General features: G+C 52.1%; 8 protein-coding genes across 8 annotated transcripts; 3 read left to right on the forward strand and 5 right to left on the reverse strand.

Moving 5' to 3' along the window:
* Window positions 1–293: 293 nt before the first annotated feature.
* Window positions 294–1,448, reverse strand: MYCFIDRAFT_195149 (uncharacterized protein; the record flags this gene model as incomplete). Its single annotated transcript, XM_007926396.1, has 1 exon — window positions 294–1,448. The coding sequence occupies one exon, from the start codon at window positions 1,446–1,448 to the stop codon at window positions 294–296; it is 1,155 nt and encodes a 384-aa protein (XP_007924587.1).
* Window positions 1,449–1,655: 207 nt separating this feature from the next.
* MYCFIDRAFT_195150 (uncharacterized protein) lies at window positions 1,656–2,239 on the forward strand (the record flags this gene model as incomplete). Its single annotated transcript, XM_007926397.1, has 3 exons — window positions 1,656–1,751; window positions 1,808–2,069; window positions 2,178–2,239. The coding sequence occupies 3 exons, from the start codon at window positions 1,656–1,658 to the stop codon at window positions 2,237–2,239; spliced, it is 420 nt and encodes a 139-aa protein (XP_007924588.1).
* A 912-nt stretch (window positions 2,240–3,151) lies between these two features.
* Window positions 3,152–4,084, reverse strand: MYCFIDRAFT_187177 (uncharacterized protein; the record flags this gene model as incomplete). Its single annotated transcript, XM_007926398.1, has 1 exon — window positions 3,152–4,084. One exon carries the CDS (start codon window positions 4,082–4,084, stop codon window positions 3,152–3,154), a length of 933 nt encoding a protein of 310 aa, XP_007924589.1.
* A 360-nt stretch (window positions 4,085–4,444) lies between these two features.
* MYCFIDRAFT_162825 (uncharacterized protein) lies at window positions 4,445–5,916 on the forward strand. The gene is made up of 3 exons (XM_007926399.1): window positions 4,445–4,671; window positions 4,731–4,824; window positions 4,887–5,916. Exons 1-3 carry the CDS (start codon window positions 4,632–4,634, stop codon window positions 5,584–5,586), a joined length of 834 nt encoding a protein of 277 aa, XP_007924590.1. The 5' UTR covers window positions 4,445–4,631; the 3' UTR covers window positions 5,587–5,916.
* A 287-nt stretch (window positions 5,917–6,203) lies between these two features.
* MYCFIDRAFT_134278 (uncharacterized protein) lies at window positions 6,204–6,504 on the reverse strand (the record flags this gene model as incomplete). The annotated part of the gene is made up of 2 exons (XM_007926400.1): window positions 6,204–6,350; window positions 6,442–6,504. 2 exons carry the CDS (start codon window positions 6,502–6,504, stop codon window positions 6,204–6,206), a joined length of 210 nt encoding a protein of 69 aa, XP_007924591.1.
* A 1,656-nt stretch (window positions 6,505–8,160) lies between these two features.
* On the forward strand, window positions 8,161–8,679 carry MYCFIDRAFT_195153 (uncharacterized protein; the record flags this gene model as incomplete). The annotated part of the gene is made up of 1 exon (XM_007926401.1): window positions 8,161–8,679. One exon carries the CDS (start codon window positions 8,161–8,163, stop codon window positions 8,677–8,679), a length of 519 nt encoding a protein of 172 aa, XP_007924592.1.
* A 148-nt stretch (window positions 8,680–8,827) lies between these two features.
* MYCFIDRAFT_214559 (uncharacterized protein) lies at window positions 8,828–10,995 on the reverse strand. Its single transcript, XM_007926402.1, has 9 exons — window positions 10,744–10,995; window positions 10,673–10,684; window positions 10,582–10,620; window positions 10,185–10,527; window positions 9,786–10,126; window positions 9,659–9,717; window positions 9,372–9,579; window positions 9,143–9,283; window positions 8,828–9,063 (listed from the first exon to the last, which is right to left on the reverse strand). The coding sequence occupies exons 1-9, from the start codon at window positions 10,909–10,911 to the stop codon at window positions 9,043–9,045; spliced, it is 1,332 nt and encodes a 443-aa protein (XP_007924593.1). The 5' UTR covers window positions 10,912–10,995; the 3' UTR covers window positions 8,828–9,042.
* Window positions 10,996–11,599: 604 nt separating this feature from the next.
* MYCFIDRAFT_214560 (uncharacterized protein) lies at window positions 11,600–12,830 on the reverse strand (the record flags this gene model as incomplete). The annotated part of the gene is made up of 1 exon (XM_007926403.1): window positions 11,600–12,830. The coding sequence occupies one exon, from the start codon at window positions 12,828–12,830 to the stop codon at window positions 11,787–11,789; it is 1,044 nt and encodes a 347-aa protein (XP_007924594.1). The 3' UTR covers window positions 11,600–11,786.
* Between the last annotated feature and the right edge of the window lie 216 nt (window positions 12,831–13,046).

A 13,046-nucleotide genomic window follows, 5' to 3' on the forward strand; every position in this document is an offset into this window, starting at 1 on the left:
CCAGGCTCCTGACGAAATTTGAAAATCTTGTCTTGATGTACTGTAAGAAAGCAAGGTTGGAAAGAGACTCAGGTTGCGTTTAAAGAGGGCCGCTGCCAGGTGAGTTTCCGCAAAGCTTTGACCAGGCTTGTGCTACTTTAGAGGCACGTGCCAGAGGCCTTGCCCGCTTCACTCTCGTTCACATGCCCTAGGAACCTCCTCATATTACACAAGACTTGTGCTATTCAGAGCATGTGATATGGAGGTAGCACCGTCTTCGGGATGCAGACAGATGAAGCAGTGCGAATTCGCGCCTATGCCTTGGTCTTCTGCTTCTTCCCTGTGGCTTTCTCACCCCCGGCCTTGGTCTTGTGCTTCGAGATCTTCCCTTCTACTACGGCTTTGCCCTTGGGACCTGACTTGATCGTGGCCACAACGGTCTCCTCAAGAACAGGCTCTTTCTCCCGCTCCTCGACGAGCTTTGCGCCACCCTCCTCCTGCTCAGCACTAGCCTCAGCATTGGCTGGTTCCACTGCCTTCTGCTTGGAGACTGCATCAACACCTTTTACTGCAGGCATCTCGAAATCGTAGCCAAACTCATTCAGCTTCTCTTGCTTGCTCTGTCGTCTCTGCTCTTCACGAGTTATCCTCTTCTCCCACCCCTCTCGATCAGTTCCCTTTCGTAGCTTGCTCCCCTCAATTCTGTTCCTTGGCCGCACCTTCCCATTCTTCACACCTTTTGGACCCTTCCACATCTCGTCTTTGACTTGTTCAGCGGGAATGCGCTTACACTGCAGGATGTGGCCGAACAGCAGATACTTATCCATGGTCTTGGCCACAATGTCTGCAACAGAAGCGGCCTCGAATTCAATGAAAGCATAATGCTTGCTCTTGCCTGTCTTGCGATTCCTAGCGAGGCGCAGGTGGGTTATGGTGCCAAATTGCGAGAAGTAGGCGCGCAGTTGCTTTTCGAAGAAACCGTGCGGAAGCCGAGAAATGTAGACTACGCCTGGTATGTTCTCCGGGTCGTCGCTCTTTTGCTTCGATGCTTTGGAGATGACTTTCTGGACTCCACCCGTGGTAGGCGCCGCGGGAAGATTGGCAATGTCTACGCCTTCATCGCCATCCCCGTCGTCGGATTCGTCACTCGAGAAACCAGCAAGCAAGTCCGCTGTCTGGTCTGCGGTGAGCTCGGCGCCGCCGTCTTCCTCCTCGTCAATATCAGACACCACGGGCCCAACTTCTTCCATTTTCTCGACCACCTTCTTGACCTTTAGCTCAGGCTTAGCCTTTTTATCTTTCGGCTTCTCAGTCACAGTCGTCTCGACTTTGCTCTTCTTCAGCGCAGATTTCGCCGGTGCTGGTCGGTCTGCTGACTTGACGGTCGTGGTAGTTGTCTTCACCTTCTTCGCAGGTTGCGCAACGCTGTCGCCGGACTTGCGCTTCTTTCCCTTAGCATTGGCCGACATGATTGCTATATGTGACAATGCCTGGCAATGTGATTGTGATGTGGAAAATGCACAGATCGAAGTGGGCCAACATTTTTCTGAAGCTCAATTTGAGTTCGCCGACAGCCGATGCGATCCCTGCTGCCTCGAGATGCGCATCTACATTGCTACATCTTCGCATCGTCTCGAAATAATTATCAAAACTGAAATTATATTACAGATCACACCATGGCGAATCACGCAGGCGGAGAGCTCTCGCATGAGGAGGTCTGGGACGATTCTGATCTTGTACAAAACTGGAACGATGCATTCGAAGAGTACAAGGTCTGACCTATTCTATGCCTGCTCTTCCACGCGTCCTGTCACTAACGATGTCTCAGAAATATCACAGTCTAGCTGCGAGAGGCGAACAGGTTCAATCATCTAGTGCATCGAAAGCGACGAGCGGGCCCAATGGAGCTCTGAAACCCTCAACCACACCTGCGAACTTCGTCCCTGCTCTGGTTGCATCACAAGCAGAGACGGCTTCATCAGCGCCACAACCTGTGGCCGGACCGGCAGGCACTGCACAAACTAATGTGTCTGCCCTTCCGCCTGCTCCTCATGGACTGGGGAGTCTGCTTCCGACGCTTGTCTCTTCAAGTAAGTGAATCCATCGCATGATGTTTGCTTGCGCTGACACCTTATCAGCCCAGAACGAAGACTTGAAGAATCTCATGATGTCTTGGTACTATGCCGGATACTACACAGGTCTCTATGAAGGCCAACAGAAAGCCTGGGCGAGTATGCAAGAACCGCAGCAAGAAGGCTGATAGTCACGCGGTAGTAGTCCGGTCCTTGGCCATGAATGCATACAAGTCTGGTTTCGCCAACAAAATTCCTATCCGATATGCCGCAAAGCCCTTTTTCCGCAAGAACTTCAGCACGACAGAAAACAGCCCATCGATCTTGAAGGTGTACGCGACTTAGAGGGCGTCAGAACCAGGACAATTTACTGGCAGCCGTCCGCAGAGGATCAAGAGCTCGCAGATATTAATTACCACCTTTATGAACTGGAGCTCCGTGGGAAGGCAAAATTCGTACGACACCAGCAGAATCGCTCTCATAGACAGCACAGCATACCTTGAGGTCTTGGAAGCCGATGTTATAGCCTGCTGAGTTGACAATGAGATTGAAGGCAATGCATGATTTCAGCTCGCTCTCTACGTTGTGTGGACAGACGAGCCTGACGCAACCACTGGGGTCGAGTCATGCGATAATGTACCAATTTTTTGCTCGCCCAAGCCTACGACAGCCAGAAGAGCCTACGGTCTGCGAATCTGAGACCATGGCCTGAAGATAGGGTGTAGTCAAGGCGGACAGTACTCGCTCGCTCTGTCTCGTGACGTACAGAACAGTCTACCCATGGCGAGGCTGATACCATAGCTCGGAGACAATGGCTGGTGTTGACCCTAGTCTCAATTCGCTCTCGAAAACGATAGCCAGAAGAGGCTACGGTCTGCGAGACGGAGCCCGTAGCATATAGAGACAAATGTTAGAGTCGAGACACGCAACACAACACAACGTCAATTCATTCTTCATCTCATGGAACTCTATCTACAACAACCAGAATGCTCATTTCGATGAATGCCGCCCCCATACGCCTCGCTAAATCGATATCCAGCCCTTCCACCTAAACCCTCAGCTGCCCAACGAATCCCAGACGCGTTTTCCAGTCAGGTGAGCTATTTCACATTCAATGCCGCGGAAGGTACGAGTCCACACTCCTTCAGAGTCATGCCAAAATCCTCGTACGCGAAGGTCTTGCGTGGAAAGTTGATACCGAAGGATGTCGCTTTCGTACCATTTTCTTGTTCGATGGCTGCTGCGACCTCGAAAAGTGTGGTTTCAGCGGGAAAGGTCTTCATGATGTTGCCTGCCGTGGTCTGTAGACGGAGTCGAGCCTCACTGTGGTTGGCCTTAGGGGGGGCTGCGGAGGCAAGAGAGGCTCCTCCCCCAGCTATCGCGGAGGGTGCGCTTGGGTTATAAGCGCTCGGATTTTCGCGCATACGTTTCTCTTCCTCTGCCTTCGCCTTGCGCGCCGCCTTGTCGGCCTCAATTTTCTCGCGAATACGCTGCTTGGCGGCGATGTCATCGGCCTTTTCCTGCTTCTTCTTCTGCGCCTCCTTGATTTGCTCCTTCCGCTGCAGCTCTTCCTTTGCGTCATCGTTTTCCTTGGTGTGCTTCTTCCGAATTTCCTCGTTGCGCTTCTGGTCTGCCTTGTCCGCGATTGCCTGAGCCGCTCTCTTTTCTGCGAGCTTGGCCCTGAGCTCGGCCAGGCGTTGCGCCTTCTCAGCTTCTGTCAACGGAGCGAGCTCTTCAGACGATTCGGCGAAGTCGGTATGTCCGCTCTTTTCGGCGTGGAACTGTGCCTGCGCCATACTGCGGAACTTCTTCTGGCATTCGTTGCAGATCATGGATCGCGCCTGCTCGCCAGCCTCGAGTTGTGGTGCCTCGGCATCTTCAGCTTCGTCTGCCTTGATGTCTTCTAAGCTCTTGTCGGCATTCTTGTCCAGCCAGTCAATAGCACCAGTGAGATTGCCGCCTTTCTTCAGTGCGTGTTGTGCTTTCTCTTTCTCAAAGCCCATGTCAACGAGCGTATCGAGGTCGCCTGCCATGTTGCCCCAGTGAGCGACCTTGATGGAGCGTTTGTGCAGTGGCGTGGATCTGGAAGCTCGGTTGGTTGATGCGGAAGCTGCGGTGCTTGTTTTCTAATGGGTGGTCGAGCGCGAGCCGATGTTCAGAGTTCTGTGTTGCACAAGTCGACTTCAATTTGCAAATCGGCTTTCGGATTGCGTGGAGCTCGTGATTCGTGAACAGGTGGAGTTAATGCTGCACGTCGCTTGCCTGCCTGCATGTGAATCGTGCTTGCTCCACTGACGTCGCGAGCGTCCGTGCTTGCGCTCCTGCCTTGACCAGGTTCTGGGCTCTATTCCAGCCACCACGACACTTTCCAATTCATCGTCGACCACGGAAACCTTTAGCATACGGTGCCGGAAAGCTCTCCACCCTGTCTACGAACATTCTGCCACCTACATAACCTGCGACGTCCTCCTGTGCCTTCCTTCGACTACCTCGGAACGTCGCAAAGGCCAGCTTAGCAATTCGAAACAACCCCAACTTCTGGATATCCGACTCGAGATAGCGTCACAGTGATAAGGGACAATGTCGGTCGAGCTCAACCCACCCGAGCTGGGCTTCAAGCGTATGTGCTGTGCATACTGGGAGAAGTTGCGCTTCAGGAGACTAATAATGCCTAATCAGGCCCCTTCACCCACGAGGTCTCCCAGGTGCTCCGCCTTCGTAATCCCAACAGCGATCCCGTAGCCTTCAAGGTCAAGACCACCGCTCCGAAGCAGTACGTATACCAAGCAATCCAACACCGAGGCGGGTTGAAGAGGGATGCTGACTTTCCTCAAGATACTGCGTACGACCCAACTCTGGCCGCATCGAGGCAAATGGCGAGGTCGAAGTGCAAGTGCTTCTCCAGGCCATGAAGGAAGACCCTCCACCAGACACACGATGCAGAGACAAGTTCTTGGTTCAGTCGGTTGCCATTTCTGCCGACAGGGACGTCAACAATGTCGCGCAGATCTGGGCCAACATCGAGCAGTCTGCCAAGTCTAGCATTCAAGAGAAGAAGATTCGGGTCAATTTTCTGCCTGCAGATGGTAGCGGTGCTGCTGCTGCTGCTACGAACGGCGTCTCTCATCACGATGAAGAGCCACCTGCATACACTTCTCCCACGCCACCAGCCGTGACTCCACAACGACCGAGCCACTCCGCGGCCAGCGATTACAATAAGAGTCCGGAGCCCGACTTTGCACCGTCCAACTCCACACTCGGTTCCGCAACAGCTGCCATTTCTAGCGCCACTGGCCTCTCGCAAGCCGAACTCCAGAAGAAGCTCGACGAGGCAAACGCTACTATATCACGATTACAAACCCAAGCGGCTGAGGCCACAGGACTACGGCAGCGTAAGACGGTCGGAGATACTGCGACCACGGGAAAGTCTGGACCGGCTACAGCTTTGCAGTCATCACCATCAGGAGGTGTGCCCGTTCAGATCGTTGCAGCTCTGTGCTTGCTCAGCTTCTTGATTGCATATTTCCTTTTCTAAGGGGCTGAAGTGGGCAGCAGAGAAAGGCACATGAGTAGACGCGGAGCGTCAGAGCCGAGCATGGGGCTCAAAGGAGACTTGCAAGCGACGAAGCAGGAGGGAAGATGTAGACCAGGAGGCTGTCGGGAACGAGAAGGTCTTCCGAAGTATACATCCTACCTCTTGGGGCGGACGGGCCTCGTAGTACATCAGGAAATTCTGGCATGCATGGTCTGCGAGGGAGATGGGGATTGGGACTGTTCTGGCACACAGCCAGGCTACTGCTTTTCTTGTTTGTGCTTTTTAGCCATTCAACGTTTTCACACTTTCCCTTTCAGTCGAGATACCGCGAGTACAGAAGACCTTCACCATTTTCAACCTTTGCAACGCATGACGCAAGTACAGCATTCACGTGTGGTCCATCGGAGGTGACAAGCAACAAACATTGGTTAAGTTGTTTTCTCTACCGCAGCAGTGGAACAGTACAATACGTGAACGCTCGTAATAACATAAACGTCAAAGCATGAAGAGCCGCAAGCCAGGTCACACCTCAGGAGACGTCTTATCGGATCGTGAGGTGGCTTCTACTTCTTCGCACCATTTGCAGCCGCAGCAGCTTTCTTGGCATCGGCTGAAGATCAGAAAGTGTGAGTTAGCAATCTCAGAGCCCTTTCTTCAATGATGAATCGATCAGACATACCCTCGGCCTGCTTCCTCCTCATAATCTCCGCCGCAGTTTCCTTGTCACGCTGTTGCTGTGTTCCTGAGGCTGTGGTTTTGGATTTCTGGTGCGAGTGTTAGCGAAAGAAAGAGTGAAAACGGAGGAATATCAAACGAGGGGATCTGTATGCTGTAGTGTCTTCGCTATCTTCTTACCTCCTGTGCCTGTTTGGCCAAATTCTTCTCTCTGGCTTTGTCTCTCTGGTTGCCACGCGCCATTTTGAAATCTGTGTTGTGTCTGCCGCAACGGTACGATTCGGGAAGGTGAAGAACTTGGTGGAGAGTCCGCAGTCGGACGGGTTTTTGCTACAACGGCGCTGATGAGGGAGTTTCGTTGTTCTGCGAAACCAGAGTCAGCGGCGATGAGGTTGTTATTTTGGATATGCGGCTCTGCGGTACTGCAGCCAATTGAAACGCCGCGGTACTTGGACCCTGGTCGTGTTCCGAAATGTCGACAGTGTCAAATTAAATTCGTGGTCACGTGGTGCTAGGCATGGTTGGCTTGGCGATCGAAGATATCCTGCAAGGAGAAGTGGGCGAGCTCTGAAGCGATGGGAGAGGTTCTACTTCTGAATGCATACTCTATGTCAGAGCGGTCTTCGTGGCTGCCGGGGCGAGCTATCCGCGCTGACAGCTTTGCGCATGGACGCCCCCGACCCGACGGCCTCTGGCAGCAGAGCTCAGACGCCGTAGATACGAAATGCCTTGATGCGGCAAGACGGATACCGAGTTGCCCTGGACATCTTCCTGCCAGCAAAAGATATGGTCTTGCCAAGTCCCAAGGACCTTGCCTCGTGCGACCCGCGACTCAGCCTTCCACTCACCTGTCAACCTCGTCGAAGCTCTCAGAGACCACCGACGAATGCTCCCACAAGCACCATACGCTAAACCCCAACTTATGACATGGAGAGATACAGCTTCCACCACACTTGGATCTGTCACGACGTTCCTGGCGCCACCCTGCCAAAGACGCGACACCTGGTGTTCACCTGGACCTTGTAAAAGCTCACGCGAGAGATCTCTTTTCAAAGCACCTGAGATTACATCTCGCATATCTTCGACGGTCCAAGCATTCAACGAGGCGAACGAACCCTACATGACTTGGTTGTTCGTGTGCTCTCATCTTCACGAAACTCGATTGAAGCCTCATCGGTATGTGAAGAGCCCAATCGGCGCCAAGAATACCATTCTTGCAGGGATGACTGTATTGACGACTCATGACCAGAACCTTGTCGGGCTGCGCACGCAATCAGCTATTTTAGCGTTGGACTTATCCGTCTGTTGCCAATACGAGATGTACATACATACGGCAGCTTCTGATGTGGCATCACGAACAACAAGAACTGGCAAGGCGAGTTTTCCACGCTGAGGTGCGATCGTCATGCACTGTTATGTCACCAGGAACGGTTCGCTCTTGAAACATCTGACGACACCTGCAACTGTTTCAAGAAGTATCTAGCCGATATTGCCAATACCGAGCGACCATTGCAGACTGCTTACAGACTTCTTAGCAGCCCAATGTGGAGGGTGAAATGACCAAGGATAGATCTGTGCTGCTCAAAATCTGCAATCAATCTTGATAAAAGCGAAAGAAGCATTGCGCCACCACGATATCCCGACCACTCTGATTAATCGATACGCTTTCGCCCAGGGATGCCTTTCGTTCGGCGCTGTGCGCTAATCACACATATACCACTCTACCCTATCGACGCAGCCCGGCTCTCTCTCTCCTCCCTCCTTTTGGAACCCGAATCCAGTCAGTCGTTACCTCTAGTCGCAGTGGACCATCAACAAACCAAATCATCCCCGATCTCTGATCCACCCTCAAACAGATCATCATCACGGATTCGATCAATCGGCACATTCGGCCCCACAATGGAACAACACTTCAGCATAACAACCCTCCTCGTCCTCCTCAGCATCAACCAAGCCCTCGCCAGAAACCTCGAAATCACACGAAGCGACCCCGTCCCACAATCAACCCCAACACCCTCCCAAATCTCCGTCGGCCCTTCTCCAGAACCCCAATCAAGCTCCCAAGTCTCCTCCGTCGACGCCGGAACCCGCGCCGGCGTAGCAATAGGCTGTCTCTTCGGCGTCTGCCTCTTCGCAGGCCTCATCTTCTTCATCATGAAACGCAGAAAACAGTGGCTGGCAGGACGAGTCAACGATCGACGAGTGCGAGAATTACAAATTGCGGATATAATTCGGAGTCGTACGGTGCAGTCGCAGGCTTTGGCGCAACCTTCGCCGGTGCTGGAGAAGCAGAATTTGCATCCGCCGCTGCCTGAGCAGTCGGGACTTGAGATTACGAGGGTGGAGTTGGAGGGGACCAAGCTTCCTGGTTGGGAGTATACGAGGGGGCATGAGGTTAGGGAGGATGGGTCGTTTTGATTGTGGGTGGGTAGGGGGAGTTTGGGGGTGGGAATTATGTAAGTTGTGCTGTCCTGCCGATCGCATTGGACAAGTTGGAGCTGTGCTAATAATTCTCATCGCAGACTGGGACAGCACTTCTTGCTAATGTGGTAATGAACGAAGCAATGTTGTACATGATGATATTCATTTCTCGTTTTGTATAAAACTTTACTTTACTACATACCAGACCAGCCGATAAAATATAATCCTAGTTTGGAATCTCACGATGAATCAAGAGCAAGCGCTTTTTCTACCCCATTGCCGCTGTGTCGTTTCCTTTCATCGCTGTATCGTATAGTGTGTAATTGGGTACATGCATAATCCATTCGCGATCAATTTGACTCAATAAGCCCACCAATCACCCTTTGATCCAAAAAAGTTAGCACAGTTCAAATAAAATCCTCAATTTAGAAGATAATAATTTTCAGAAGAAATTTCTTACCTGATCCCTCATCGCCCCAGCAACCTTAACAAAACCCGCAATATTCGCCCCAGCAACAAGAGAAGGAAGTTCTCCATCCTCAGCTTTCACATACTCCTTGGCGGTATTGAGACAGTTTTGGAAACAATTCTCCATGATCCCCTGCGCAGGCACAACAATGAGCTTCCCGTCTCAAACCAAAAAAAACATCCTTTGGTTGGAAGGGGGGGGGGGAAAGAGTTATACTTACCTTTAACTTCGCATCAACTTCCTCAGAAGTCCACGACACACGAGCGGAGTTTTGTGCCATTTCGAGACCCGAAACCGCAACACCGCCTGCGTTCGCGGCTTTTCCGGGTCCGTACCAGATCCCTTCGCCCTTCTTCTCCTTCCGGACTTTCTCGAAGATGTTGATGGCTTCTTGCGTTGAGCCCATGTTGGAACCTTCGGCTATGAATCTGTGAATGGTAAGTGGTTAGGAAATGACTCGAATAGGACGGGACGGGATGGGATGGTTTTTGATGGCGAGTAACGTACTTGCATCCCGCAGCGATAAGGGCTTCGGCTTCGTCGCCGGAGATTTCGTTTTGGGTTGCCTATTTTGGTTGGTTGGAGTGTAAGTCAGGGTCCTTTATGAATGAAAAATTCACGGGGGTTTTCTTACAGATGGTAGAGCCACGTCAACTTTGCCGACGTGCTTCCATGGACGGGCACCCTCGATGTATTCGAATTTATCCTTGTATTCTTTGCTCTCGGAGAGCTCGGTGAGAGACTTTCTCTTGACCTTGAGGGCTGCGATGTAGTTTACGATTTCTGGCGTGAAGCCCTTGTCGTCCTTGGCGATGATGGCGCCCTTAGAATCGGAGAGGGAGATGATAGTAGCGCCAAGCTCGATAGCTTTGAGAGCGGCGTACTGTGCGACGTTTCCGGATCCGGAGATGGCGACGCGCTTGCCCTGGAAGGACTCCTTACCACCAGACGCGTACTGAATCATATGCTGGACGTCTGGGCAAAGAGTCGTCAGTCAGTGCCAGATGACCGTCTTTCCTCTTTCTCGACTTACAGTAAACAAGACCATACCCAGTAGCCTCCGGTCGAATCAAACTCCCACCCCAAGCACCCCCCTTCCCAGTCAAAACCCCCTCCCATCGATTCCTCTCCTGCCGATAAGTCCCAAACATCCACCCAATCTCTCGAGGCGACACACCAATATCCCCAGCCGGAACATCCGTGTCCGCACCAATGTGTTTGTTCAGCTCACGCATGAACGCAACGCAGAACTTCCGGATCTCGTTGTCCGACTTGCCCTTGGGGTCGAAATCGGCACCTCCCTTACCACCTCCCATTGAAGCCCCGTCAAGGCATTTTGGCATGATGTGCAGTCTTTGATGGCACAGACAGGCCACCTATAACTCCGCTTAGCCGGCATGACGCAAAACGCCAGATATCGCCGTATTTACCATCAGGCTGCGTGTTTGGACGCGGAAGCCGTTGTTGACCTGTACATGTTAGTCAATCCAGAGGACTCCTCTTTTCGCCTTTAACCTTTACCTGGCAGTTTCCCTGTAAAAGTTGTTAGATATGTATGCTTCTGTGTTCGTTTCTTGATAAAATTCGCTCACTTTATCATCCTCCCACACAACTCGGAATTGAATGACACGTTCTGGCACAGCAGCGATCTGTAAAGCTTTCTTGTATTCTGGGTTCTTCTCGAACAGAGTACTGTTCTCCAGGGTAGACGCCAACTCGTTGTAGGCCTGCTCGAACTCTGGCTCAGAGACGTTCGACATGATTGGTGGTGGTGTTTGGTGTGGTCGGTCTCGAAAATAAGCCCTCGCTTTTCGTCGATGATATGGTCTTAATCAAGATATGAGAGGTGGGAGGAGGAATTGGGGAGTGAAGTGAAGGAATGAGTCGATGGGAAACAGCTTCTTATTGTCAACAACTGTGGCGCGCCACAAGCACAACCTTTGCATTAGAATACACTTCACGTCACCGAATCAACAAACTCCCACGAGGACTTCCCGGTAGCGGCAGCATCCACTCCAGCAATCGAGCGACACAGGAGCGCCGCGTTCGATGCAGTGGTAGTGGTCGTGGTAGCTATGATGAGAAAGCAAAAGCTCCAGATGAACCAAAAAATAATGTCGAGTATCGATAAGCCCGGCAGCTGATAGCTACAAGCCCGCCCATTCGCTGGCGTGAGCAGGGTGGAGATGGCTTTCCTGCAGGGTCGACGATGTGAAGTGAAGGCAAAGTTGCGGCATCGGCACTGGCATCGCATTGATGAGTCGAAGAAGATGGCCTGGGTCAGCATGCATGGAGATATTCCGTACAGCCTTGATCCAGCCTTGTTATTCCGTCTGACATGCACGTAGTATCAGCTGCCACGAAGAAAGTTTCTCGTGAACCAAGCATCTCCGGTAAGCTGAGCTGAGAGTGAACACTCAACATCTCGGGCGCATGCGGAGTCAATCACTGGTTTTGAGGATTCATAAGAATATCTAAGAAGTGAATGCGCGCCGCGGCAGCCGCATATGTTATCCCACACGCGCCGCTGCAGCGCCATCACACACACATGCCTCGCGTCGCGCACCGCTTCCGCATAGATATGCCGCTGGATTTGTCGACCTCATGACCATCAGAATCTATTTGCATGCTGCCTCTACTCCTCCTGCATTGTCTCGCTCTTATCCAAGTCTCTCAAAACACTCTCCACTTCGCGAGGATCCGTTATACCCCAAACACCACCACCTTTACTCAGACCTTTCATGCCGACTTCCTTGCCGACCAGATTCCTTCCCACCTTCCCAGGTCCAATACCAATCCACCGCTTCACCTTCTCTTCCTTGTGCAAATACACAATACTGTCATGCCATAGAACCGTCTCGACGCATTGTTGCCCCAGCAGATCCATCAGCTGCTGTTTGCTTTGAAAAGGTCGTGCAGAGACGTTGCTGACGCAGGGCATGATGCCCGGCCATATCACAATATCCTGACCCTTCTCCGTAGGCGATGTCTGATGCAGCATTTTCTTCATGAGCTCGGCAGCAGGCTTCATCAGAGGACTGTGAAACGGGCTATCAGCCTTCAGCCGTACAGCGCGCGGATCATGTCCAGCGAATTGCCGCAGGTGCGTGAGAAGCTCGTTGATACGCTTAATGCCTCCAGACAAAACAATCTGATTCTTCGAGTTGACATTCGCAATCAAGACCTGCTGCACCGGAGGCAGATCAGTATCCGAATGGCTATCCGTCTTAGCGCCTTCTGACGTGTGACCAAGAAAGCTATAAATGGCTTCAATCATCGACGCCAAATGATCGGCTTCGCACACCAAAGCCACCATTCCCACCTCCTCATTCGCTTCCTTCCCACACCGTGCCATCACCTCTGCTCTTTTCCTCACCAATCTCAACGCGTCTTTTTCCCGTAAATACCCGCCAGCAACCAGAGCCGCAAACTCTCCCAGTGAATGACCTAGCGTAACATCAACCCGATCCGCCAGTTTGAAACCGAACTCTCGCTCCAGTACTCGTAGGATGATGATCGAAGTCGCCATGATAGCAGGTTGAGCATTCTCCGTAGCGGTAAGCTGGCTATTAGGTCCTTCGGCAATTATCTTGGTCAAATTCACGTTGAGAGTGTCGTCGATCTGTTCAAGCATGGGTTTCACAGTTTTCGGGAATGCTTCGAGCCAGTCCGTAGCCATTCCGACGCGTTGACTCCTTGTCCCGGAAAGAAGATGGCGGTCTTTGGATGCTGCTTTTCTTGTATTGTCGCCATGCCTCGAGCTTGACATGATGCATAGACCGCTGGACGTATCGAGGCGGGGAGGGAGAGGAGGGATTTGAGTGGGGGCTGTTTCGTGGATAGCATCTTGGATAAGATGGTTATGGATATCGAAGCGCAGGAAGGTAGATGTGAC

This window comes from Pseudocercospora fijiensis (assembly GCF_000340215.1).
Source record: "Pseudocercospora fijiensis CIRAD86 unplaced genomic scaffold MYCFIscaffold_3, whole genome shotgun sequence".
Lineage (NCBI taxonomy): Eukaryota > Fungi > Ascomycota > Dothideomycetes > Mycosphaerellales > Mycosphaerellaceae > Pseudocercospora > Pseudocercospora fijiensis.